The sequence below is a fragment of the Sarcophilus harrisii genome, chromosome 2, assembly GCF_902635505.1.
Source record: "Sarcophilus harrisii chromosome 2, mSarHar1.11, whole genome shotgun sequence".
Lineage (NCBI taxonomy): Eukaryota > Metazoa > Chordata > Mammalia > Dasyuromorphia > Dasyuridae > Sarcophilus > Sarcophilus harrisii.
In genome coordinates, this window is record NC_045427.1 from 31,095,433 (window position 1) to 31,107,649 (window position 12,217).

The following is a 12,217-nucleotide window of genomic DNA, read 5'->3' on the forward strand; positions in this document are numbered from 1 at the left end:
CTCAGAATGTCAGACTAAGACTTCTGTTCCCATTTGTTTGATGTTATTTAGTTTTCTAAGCATTTTTCCCTTCTGTCACGTCTTTTTGTCCCAGAGGGTCATCCCAGAAATGGAGAAGAGGAAGAAATGGGGAAAAAGAATCACTTTGTAAGCCCTTTGAAAGTTACTGCCATTTTTAGAAATGAAGAATTCTTTGTTAAGCCACTTTGCTACTTAGGAGTCCATCGCTGGACTTTTGACCCTTTCCCACCATCCAGATTCATTGGAGGAAAAAAAAAAGAACTTTCTCTCAAGCGCACTATGGAAAAAAAAAAGCATTTTTTTTTTTTTTAAAGAAAAGGTTAAGACTTTATTTATTCAAGATGAATATATCAAGCAAGAAGTATAACAAAACAGCAGAACTTTCACCTTTGGAATACTGTCCTTGACATCGCTCCCAAGCGTTGTTTGGTATACTACTATTCTATGACAGGTTTTTCTAGGCTGATTACAAGAAGTCAACTATCATAATATGCACAGTTATGATCCTTAATCTATCAGCTGTTTCTCTGAGGGCGAGTTGTGAGAGCATGAATACAAATGTCCTTGGCTATTTTAAACACTGCCAGGTAGAGAGCGGTGATTACCTGAAGCTAAGACAGAAACAAACCCAAGATAAAACCAGAGCTGGCGCGGGCCAGCGTTCTATCACAAGGACAAGGACACTTTACAATGTAGAAACACACATTTCAAAGACCAGCTGAAGCTAGCGGGTGGCTTAGCTGAAGCCAGGAGGGAGCTGGGCTGACTGCCTCTCCCACTTTATAAGGATTAGACCAGTGTCCCTCTCTACCCACCCACCTCCCACCCCCACCAAGTAATACAGGTGCCCAAAGGCTATGAAAAAATATAAGTCAGTACATAACCATTACAGACTTTTGAGCTAGCATTTTGTAAACAACCTGTGTCTGTAATTAAGCAAATTAAAAACATTGTCTTATTTTGCAGACAGAGCACACCACTAAGCGTACATTTGGAGGCATTCACATTTCATGTCAGTCTATACACAAATATACAGCTTGTTGGATAAATACACGTTTTGCCAGAGATATGAAAACTTCTCAGTTGTACAGTGAATGTCTGAGAGAGAAACCAACTCCCGTATCAATACTTGAAGGAAAATTGAAATAGTCAAGTTTACATTTAAGACAGCAGCTTGGACACCTATTCTTATTTTTACCTAGAATGAAAAGTAATACAGCATATCTGAGAGTTCTTCAAACATTTTTTTTTTTTTTTGGCATAATCGAGTGCAAATTTGTCAGCTTCTACTTGTCAAAATTTCCTGTTGCATAATAGTGAGGAAAAAAAAAAGCTTGCTCATAATAGGATTTTAATTTCTGCTAAAGTTTTTTTTTTTGTTTGTTTTTGGGGAGATTTTTTGCAAAAGAAAAAAAATTGCATAACGTAAGCATGCAAGCTGGGCTCCTCAAAGATTTTTTCTGGGCACATTCAATGATCGAGTATTTCCTAGTTGCTACCTAAAAGGTAAATAGCTTTCTAAACTATAAAGAATTTCTCTTAATAACCTCAAATTGGTACATTTGAGGGAAATCACATTTCTTCCCAATAACATGTGGAAGTATCATGACAAGGGGAAAATACTTTTTGTCCTTCTTTAAAAGACAAAACAAAACAGTAGTGCTCAGGGTTTTAACTCATTTAGAAGCGGGGTTTTTTGTTTGTTAGTTCATTTTTTCTTTCTTTCTTTCTTTCTTTTTTTTTTTTGAAGGACACTATAAAATAATTTATGAAGGACCCAAGGGATAGTAACTGGCAAACAATTTCAAGGGCAAACATTTCTGAGCCTGCCAGTTTACCATCTCCCTAGATGGCCCGCTGCACCTTAACTATGTTAATAATGGAACAGTCTTTAATAGACCCGGTTATATATTTCAGTTGACAGCAATTCTTATGTGGTACACATGTTTTCTAGCCTATGGGACAGATTAAAGGCCAACACAATCAGCTAAAGGATTGATTAACTGCTTGGTGAACACTGCATGCAGAATACACTTATATCTTGAAAGCACAAATATTCAATACAGCTTCTTCCTCTTCTTTCCTAATCTAGGGATGAAAACACTATCCTAACACTTAAGATTAAAATGACATCTAATCCAGATTCTCCTTTTTTGGAAAAAAGAAATTGGGCTCTGTTCTCAATACAAGTCTAGACTTTCCCATGGGTTCATGAGAACCCATAAGGTCATGAGAAGTGTCTCTTGGAAGCCACTAGATGAGAGCAAGATTTCAACGGAAAGCCGTGTTTTCTAGGACCAAGTTTTGCCACCAGAATTCTCCCAAAATCTTTCCTGCTCCTCTTATCACAGGTGATTGCAAACATGTCTAGAATGAATTAGAAAGCTTCAGTTAAAAATACCGATTCTAGCTTTTCTTTTCACCAATTCACTGGCAGCTGCCTTCACCCCTCCTGTCTCTATCAGGTGAGAATGGTTTCAGAGTGGGTCAGTGCAGGGAAGATGGTGGGGCATCCTTACTGGGACCTAGAACTTTTCCTCTGCTAAGCTCGTTCTGTCCGTAAGTCCTCCAAGCATCCCTGCGAGGTAGGTGCACGGTCCCATCCCCAGGAAGCTTTACAAAGTGAAGGGTCCTGGCGCAGATGTCAAAGTCCTAGGAAGGATTCAAGAATTCCCGGCCCCGGATCCAGTGCAGAGACCCTGCTTCCTTTCACACCCTCCTTTATCCCATGGTATCCAGCTCACTATTACATCTCAGGGGAATAGAAAAGAAACTTTGCAGAGAGGGCTGACCACCAGATCTCTTCACTCCATCACTAATTTTTTCTGTCCTCACTCACATAGTGAAATACTTGCCAGACCCGCTTGAGTTGTACCTGGAAACTTTGACAAATTCCATATGGGAACAAGAATTTCAGTGGGTTTGTTGCTTTAAGAAAAATCAAAATTTGTTTTTTTCATTCAGTCTTTTGACATAATTGTGAGCCATCGTTGGCCTCTGCAAGTCTATTTATTTTAACCAAAAATATAAAATACATGATGATCCAAAGTATTCTTATCAAGTAGGGAGGATATTTTCTTTTAATTGCTAATATTTGCATTTATGGGAATAAAAACTAGATAAATAACTGATAAATTACAAACTTATACCCCAAACATTTCTGTATTTCAGAAACAGCAGAGATAATTTCTGCTGTGATGTTTTTCTCTCAAGTTGATGACTACTGAGCTGTGAATACTACCAACCTCAGGGGACTTAGAGGTCATTTCCTGCTATCCCACCCTTAGCCCCTTCTCCCATGAAAATTATTTTTTTTAAGAGAGAAAGAGAGAGAGAGAGAGAGAGAGAGAGAGAGAGAGAGAGAGAAGGCCATGACTACAATGCTGCCCACTCAAAGCACACCCAGCTCCCAGATTTCTATGTTATTAAGTGAATAGCTCTTTAAGGCAGAGAAGAGGCGTGCTGTAGATCCCGGTGCTGTTGGCTCATCTAACTCACATGGTTTCAGTGGCAGGGAATGAGGTACATTTCTTCCTGAAGCGAGATCGAAGGATCCTAGGCGGTGCCTATGGGGAAGACCAAAAAAAAAATAATTTAATTTAAAATATAAATAATTAACTTAGGTTTGTGAAACGGCTCTTGGTACTGGTGGAGTACGTTTCTACACCAAGGAGATCCTTCCACATAGGATATTGAAGGTCCAGACCAGAGTAATAGTCAGAGATGAAATGCAACATGGTGGAAAAGATAGGAGGAAATCTTGGATTCCCGTTCCATCTCTGATAGATACTGGCTAAAGGGCACTGGGCAAATCACCCAACCTCCAAATCTCCAGGATTTTAGAGTGGGTAGGCTGCCAGCGAAGGGAGTCTGTACACAGGGAAGTTCCTTGTGTTGATGAAACTGTAGTGTCAGATATCCCCAAAATAAAAAATAAATGGTATTTTCAAGGGAAGGATGTTCCCAACCCATCATCCATGAGTCACAGGATTAAAGCTACCTTTCAGCTTCTGTAGGACCCATGGGCAGAAGTCATACAATCTCAGAGTTGGAAGGCTCTTCACAGGTCCAGTCCAACTCACGAATGAACAATAACGATAGCTAGCATATTTTAAATTTTGCAGATGACTTTATGCAATATCTTACTTGAGTCTTACAACCCCCAGAAGATGGATATTGTTTTTGCCCCTATTTACAGATGAGGAAACTGAGGCAGGCGGTAGCTATATTATCCAGAGTCACATGGCTAGGAAGTATCTGAGGCTGGATTTGAACTCCAGTCTTCCAGCCTGCAGAAATAGCAATGCCTTCCATGACATTCTTGGTCAGTGGTGGCCACCTGTGAGGAGGAACTCACCATCTTGAGACTGGCCACTCAGGAACACCATCTCTTGGTAATTTCTACCCATGATCACTCCCGTTCTGTCCTTTGAGGCCCAAACCAAACAAGTTAGGTCCCTTTCTACAGGGAGATGTTGACTGATGCCCTAAGACGTGGGGCAAGAATGAAGGATGGATGAATAGCAGCAGCAATAAATGACTAAAAGGAAGAATTCAGAGAAACTTGGGAAGCCTTATATGAACAGATACAGAGCAAAAGAAGTGGAAAGAACAACTTCCTTGATAACCATAATGACCAATCAGTCAATCAACAAGCATTTATTAGATGCCTCCTGTATGCCAAGCACAGAGATCTAACTTTTAAGGAATAAAACTACTATTCTATGTGAAAGATTTAGGAACGCTGATCAATGCAATTCACAAATTCAAAAGACTGATGAAGCAATTGGCTTCTTTGTCTCAGCAGAGAGCTGATTACTATAGGGGTGAAATTTTCAGACATGGTCAATTTATTGATTCGTTTGGTGTGATTCTACTTATGTATTACAAGGGTAAGATCTACAGGAGGACAAGAGGGAGTTAATAGAGAATCCTAGATGCAAAAGAAAACCAGTATGATATAATACACAAAAGAAAAATAATTCAAAATGGGATAGAAACAAATTGAATTTTGTTACCAAAGTCTTAACTTTAAAAATAAACTTTTTTCCCCCTGAAACAATTGGGGTTAAGTGACTTGCCCAGGATCACACAGCTAGGAAGTGTTAAGTGTCTGAGACCAGATTTGAACTCAGGTCCTCTCAGAGCTGGTGCTCTATCCACTGTATCACCTAGCTGCCCCCCAAAATAAACTCTTTAGTGTGACTCTACTTATCTATTACAAGGGTGAGATCTACAGGAGAGGGACAAGAGGGAATTAATGGGGAATCCTACATGCAAAAGAAAACCATCAGTTTGATGTAATACACAAAAGAAAAGAAAAATAATTCAAAATGGGACAGAAACAAATTGGATGATTTTGTTACCAAAGTCCTAACTTTGAAAATAACAAGAGTTTTCTGTTTCAGAGACATTCTCTTATTTATATACTTGAATATTTGCACTTGTTGGTGATTAAATTTATAACTAATTTTTTTTTTTTAAATAGGACAGTGGAATGAAGCAGACAAATCTGTGTTTCAGGGTCATAAGAAGTGGTGCAGTGAATAGAGTGCTGGACTTGGAGCAAGGAGGACTCCCCTTTCTGAGTTCGAATCCAGCTTTAGAAACTAGTTGGTCAATCAACTGTATTTACCTTAGTTGGAAAAGACAATGCAAACCACTCCAGTAATTTGACCAAGAAAGCCTCAGATGGGGTACAAAGAGTCAGACATGACTGAAAAATGTCCTAAGACATGAGCAGAGGCAGGAGCTTAAATTAAATAACAGGCATGGGCTTGCTGAATAAAACTAGGCCCAAACTGTACAATCTTCCATCTTTCTGCACTGAATCTCGCTCCCTCTCCCGTCTTCCCTGCCCCAAATCCCAGAAGAGGCAGACAAGACGTGGCTTCTATTGCTGCAGAATCTCAAGGGCAAGGGGGGAAGAAAGGGTCTCAGAAGTACAGGCTGGCGCCTCTTCCAGGCTTCGTAGATAATTTATCATTTTTATGGATATCTTTGTTTCTACGCCTCTTTAAGTGCCAAATATCTCCTCCTCTTACCCAACAAGACTTCCCTTTCAGAAAAAAACAGAGAAGAAGTGATTTAGCCAAACACACATCTACCATTTCTGATGGTGTAAATGGATTTCATCTTGAATTATTGGTGGATATTTCTGTCTGCCCAGGGAGATAGCGTCATAGAATGGTTAGGGAGCGTGACGCCTTTGAGCCGCTTCTTCTCCCTGAATCTCAAGATCCTCATGTTTAAATAATTATTTTCATCATAATAATGGCCTCCCTTTCCCAACTATGTTCTGTGAGGCCAGATTTTTCTTCTTATACTTCAACTAAAAAAACATGCCATGACAGATGGAGTGCAGAAGCAGCTTGAAGATTCCAGAAGTCTTGAGCAAGACATTAAAGAGTCGCAAAAAACATAACTAATGAAGTCACGTTGTAATAAATCCATTATGTGCTAACATAAATAAAACCGTTTCATGGAGAATAACTATGTTTTCCAAAAATCCCACACAATTTAGGGAGAAAAAGGAGCATTGTTTTATAATGAATTTATTACCATTTAAAAATGAATAAATGGATGTTTTAAATTTTACCAGCTTTAATTTTTAATACAATATTAATAGCTATAACCCACATAAACAAAAGCTCTTTGGGGTCCTCAATAGTGGTAGAAATAAAGGGTTTCTTAATCTTCTTAATCATTTGGCCAAAGGCCAGAAAGTTTGAGAATTGTTGGTTTTATTTCTAAGGCCCCTTTGAGCTCTAAATTGATAGTTCTAATCCCTCATGGAAAGCATTTTGTTGACAGTAAAACACTAACATCAATTATTATTCTTACTAGACTGTAAGTGGCTTAAGGGAAGGGGTGAGTGTGTGTGTGTGTGTGTGTGTGTGTGTGTGTGTGTGTGTGTGATTCTAGACTTCCCTGATGGAAAAGTAATCTAAGGAGGAATGTTAGAGGGAAATGAGCCCCCAGAGCATGGGAGGGGCAGCTGTAGAATGGGAAGAAGGATGGACCCAATGGAAGAGGTAGTGGGCCAGATGTGGAGGTCACTAAGTAACAGAGCAGAGCTGGCTAGGAAATGTTGGCTTGAGGGGAGGGTGCGGGGCACTCAGGATTGCTCCTGCCTAGAGAGGCCGACAGATGACCTGGGCAGACTTGGGAGTGTTTAAAGGATGGGGAAGGTTGGTGCAGTGGATAGAGCCCCGGCCCTGAAGTCAGGAGGACCTGAGTGCAAATCTGCCCTCGGACACTTAACACTTCCTGGCTGACTTAACCCCAATTGCCTCAGCAAAAAATAATAATAATAATAATAATGGGGCAGCTATGTTTGACATATCTTGAATTACTTGCTATCTAGGGAAGAGTGGATGGGGAAGGCAGGAAAAAACTGGTTTTGTAAGGGTTAATGTTGAAAAATTATCAGTGCATATATTTGGAAAATTAAAGAGAGAGAATGGGACAACTTCCAAATCCATAAGTAAGTAGGAGGGATTTATTATCACTGTGACTTTAGGCTCTGAATGAGTCACTAACTGCAGAGCCGAGGATGCTCTGCATTAAAAATCACTGGTCTAGGTCGAAATAAAAAAGGCCTCTGTCAGCTCATGGGGATATTCTACAACCTTGACCTTGAGAACCATGTGAAATACTTGTGGTCTCTCCCACGGAGACCCTGGACGCCGGTACCTCCAGAGGCCTCTCCGTCTTCCGGGGAGCTTTAAACTTGTACATGTAATCCAAGAGGTCCTCCTCTTCCTCGTCGGAAAATGCCAAAGGGTCCTTGCCCGGGAGTGGGGACGGCTTCCACAACTGCACACCCCCCTCATTCACCTCTCCCTCAACCACTGGGAGGCCATTTAAAATCTATGCAGAGGAAGACAAAGTCTGGTCAGGTGGGTCGGGGAGCGGCGTCCCAGGCCCAGGAGGAGGGTGACCACACGGGTTAGAGCACACACTGCACACAAAACCCCAAGCAGATTAGAAGCTCGGAGGCCCAGGGCTCCTCCTCCCCTACTGGATCCCTCAGTTTCCCCGTCTGTAAATGAAATGCCAGCTGCTCAGCTTGGCTCCAGTTAAACCCAAAGTGGTCCCTTATGTGGTTCCCTGGAGAGTCCATCCCTCACTGTCTCACTTTTGCCCAGGAAGCATTTCCGATCCCCGAGATGAGCGGCTCTTCTCCCCCACATTATCCTGTATCTACCTGTCTGTGTGAGAGCTGGACCCCTCAAGAACGGAAGCCCCAGCTCCCTGAGGCTGAGTTGTCCCAGCCGTGGCTTATCCTGTGTGACCCCGCCTGGGGATTCCCTTTACCATTTCCTCCTCCAGCTGAGGGACCGAGAGAGCCAGGGTCACACAACTGTAAGTGTCTAAGCCAGATTGAAACTCAGATCCTCCCAATTCCAGAGCTGGTGCTCCATCTCTGCTTGGCCACTTAGCTGTCCGCCCAGCCCACAGTAGGCGCCTAATAAATGTTCGCAGGATTGAATGAAGTGACTTGGCCAGAAGTGATACGGGTCGGGGCTGGGCCATTCAACCATCACATCATCTTTTTTTGTGTATGTGTGACCAAAACTTCCTGCTGTGTGAATGGCCTGTTAAGGGGAAAAAGCTCCAGGGATCAAACAAAAGGCTTCCTGAGCCAAATTTTGGGGGTCCAAGCACCTTCCGGGGTGTTTAACTTAGGCAACATGGCCTACTAAGTGGAGACTTAAGAACAGGGAACATCCAGGTGCAAATCCTGCTTCCGGCCACGTTACTGCAGGCTAGTAACTTAACTTGCCCATGTCTGCTTTCTTATTTGAAGGTATCTTGCTCTAAATACAATCTCATATGATCTAATAATCAATGGCTTTACTATGTGTCAGGGACTGTGCTGGGAGGGATATAGAAACAAAAACCAAATTATCCTTGCCCTCGGTACACTTACATTCTATTAATTGATTTGCTGGGATATATGATGAGTCTAATATATAGTAATATATAATAAATATTATTATATATAGAATGAGTCAAATATATAATATATTCTATATTACATATATAGAGAATAAGCCAATTACATATATAGACATGAGTCTAATATATAATAAATATTACATATATATAGAAGGAGTTAAATATATAATAATATACATATAGAGAGAATAAGAATCAAATATATAATATAATATATAATAAGAATCAAAGATTCAATGATCACATGAAGTCAATTTGGCCATGACTCATATTTAATAGTTGACAGCCTTGATGCTTAATCAATTGATTTTAAGGAGCATTCCCCTGTATGACATAAGTAACTCCATGAAAACTAATTTTTTTTACACTAGTTTGAGTGTCAAAAATCAAAGCGTGGGGAAGTAAAGGGAAGATCTGTTTGGGGCCTCCAACTTATTGTCATATATGGGCGAACACAGGCAGAGAGTTGGCGTATAAAGGGCATCAGGCCTAGAGTCAAGGAGATTCCTCTTCCTGAGTTCAAATCCAGCCTCCGACACTTTCTAGCTGGGTGACCCTGAACAAGTCACTTCACCCTGTTTGTCTCCGTTCTCTCCTCTGTCAAATGGTCTGGAGAAGGAAATGGCCAACCAAGAAAACCCCAAATGGTGTCACAGAGAATGGGACACAACTGAACAACAATTTTTAGTCATAAGAGACACCATCATGTGCATTTGGCTCCTTAGACGCAGGAGGGGCTGAGGTAATGATCTATCTCAATAGCAACACCAGCATGCGTTATTTAAATGAAAATTTTAGGAAAAATTTAGGAAAAGGAAAATTTAAATGAAAAATTAGGAAATACACACTTTGTTTTTCTGCCAAGATGGACATTATTTATTTGGCGGAGAGGATGCTACCTTTGTGACCAGAACGTCCAAGTTCATAATCCATCTGTCACTCATTCCCTTTGGCTCGCAACCTAACCTCTATTTACCTTGGTTTTCTCATCTGTGAAATGGGGATGTTAGATGGGACCGCCGCTAACGTCCCTTCCAGCCCTGAATCCGTGCTCCTGCAAATGCTATTTCTGCAGTGATTCATTGTTCTGATACAGAAAAAATTCCTCTATGTCCTTTGTACCTCCTGTGTAGCAAGGTCTGCACCCCTGGAGCGTGGCTAGGACCTAAGAGATGTCGCTACGCTGCTTAACACTGGCCACGGGGAAGTAACTGAATGATGAGAAGTGTTTGTAAGGGAGGGTTAGATGGAGAATTTGGACCCAGTTCTCAGCTTGCTGTTGCTCTTCCACGATGCAGCCAGCAGGTGGCAGCACGGCAGCACAGTATGGCTAACAACTTTCCAACTCTCGGGGTACAGAGCAGAGGAAAGCAGCAGCTTGGGAGGGTGGGCAAGAGTCTTTCCCAGGGGCCTGTCCTGGCAACTCTGTACTGACCTTTGTCTCCTCAGTTTCCTCGTCCCCGAGCCAGAGAATTTAGATATTTTCCACTTGTACTGATTTGGGTGGAAAAACATTGGTTTAAAGTCAACTTACTAAAAATGTGACTTTGTCAAGTTAGTGGCCCAGGATTTGAACTCGGATCCTTTGCCTATAAATCAAGTGCCCCTGATCTTCTTATGAGATATGATCCAGAGTCCCAAGCCCTGGGTTAGGGATAGGGGTATCAGGGTACAGAGGGGCTGCCCCTGCCCCGATGGCCTTAAATTTTATATCCGTTTTGAACCTTCCGTTATTGTGGGCTCAAGCTTTTGCCCTTGTTAGCAAACGCGTCCGCCAGACAAGCAACAGGCTCCAGCTTCCCTCTTCAGACTCGTTGGCTCCCTGCTGCTCTCAGCCCCCCTCACCTCCAGCCCCCCCTAACCTCCCCGACACACACACACACAATGTCCCCAAGTCGGCAAACACAAATTCACCCCAGACTAGTTAGTGAAACACCAGCGCACACGCGGAGCGGTAAATGCGTCAAAGAAACCTCGTGCAAACGCGAGCACTTACATCAAAGTCCCGTAATATTCCCAGAGAGAAAAGAAAAGAAGAAACTATTAGAATAAATCATACCCACAAACACACACACACACACACATACACACACACACACACAGAGGGACACACACTTTAGCATCGGGAGCTTTTCCGTTTTTTGCTTGTGGGGCTGTGGCTCAAGAGAAAAAATCATCGAAGTAGAATCCATCTAAATAAAAAGGACACCCCCCCCTTTTGGAGAAGGGTGGATTGATCTATTTTTAGAGGCAGAAATGTGTTCCAATTGCTGACGAGAGGGAAAATGAAGTTAAATTTAAGAAATACATATATTGGGAGAGGAGGGCTTGTAAGAAGAAAAAGGAAAGGAAAATACAGGATCACATACAGAGTGATGCTGAAGCAGAGAGAAAACGGAGGCACAAGCAGGAGATATGGCATCAAGGGAGGCAGGATGAAGGCTATAAATATGTTATAAATTATTATAACTAAAAATTACATAACAGTAAATTATTCTATTAAACCTCTAATATATATATATATATATATATATATATATATATATATATATATATATATGTCCCATCTCTAGAACCACTGCAATAGTCAAACACTGTTCCTGGGATGTTTTGCCCCCTTATCTCTGCCTCTTGCTTTCCCTAGCCTTCTCCAAGTAGAGTTCGAGTCCATCAGGCTTGAATGTCCTTTTCCTCCCCCAGCTCAGGAGCTACTGCCTTCCCTCTGAAGTCACTTCTCACCTGCTCTATGGTTCTTATGTGTGCCCAGCTTCTCCCCCATTAGAATGTGCTCTCCTTGAGGGTCGGGATCCTGTGTCTGCCTTCTCTATATCCCCAGGGCACAGTGTCTGGGACACAGAAAGCGCTGAATAGATGCCTCTTGTCTCTTGGACACAACAGGCAACTGAATTAGTTTTTGCACATGACAACTTACTGCCTGTTACTGAGGGTGCGAACTTTAGGGTTTCCCTACGGTTGGTGTACCCGGGACACCTGCATTGGTAAAAGAGATCATTTCTTTCTTTAAGAGAGAACTTTTTGTAACTCTCTCTAAGACATGGTACTGAGGCCCTGACTGGCTGTGCAAGGTCCCAGGCCAGACCTTTTGAAATAAGAAAAACAGAATCACCAGATATTAGCACCAAAAGGGACCCCAGAGCATCATGGTGTGTGCAAGAGGGATCTGCACCATCAACAAGCATTTATTAAGTACTTACTGTATATTAGGCACTAA

General features: G+C 41.8%; 1 protein-coding gene across 3 annotated transcripts in view; it reads right to left on the reverse strand.

The window, feature by feature from the left end:
- Nucleotides 1-1,755: 1,755 nt before the first annotated feature.
- Nucleotides 1,756-12,217, reverse strand: part of REEP1 (receptor accessory protein 1) — a 125,155-nt gene continuing 114,693 nt past the window's right edge. Inside the window, exons 7-8 of one of the 3 annotated variants that reach the window (XM_031949798.1) lie at nt 7,717-7,874; nt 1,756-3,587 (exon numbers count right to left, since the gene is read on the reverse strand). In XM_031949798.1, the coding sequence (XP_031805658.1) occupies nt 3,516-3,587; nt 7,717-7,874 (230 nt within the window). In that variant the 3' untranslated portion in view covers nt 1,756-3,515. Of the gene's footprint in view, nt 3,588-7,617; nt 7,875-12,217 lie in introns of those variants that run through there. The other 2 variants (XM_031949797.1, XM_031949796.1) reach the window with 2 other exon arrangements.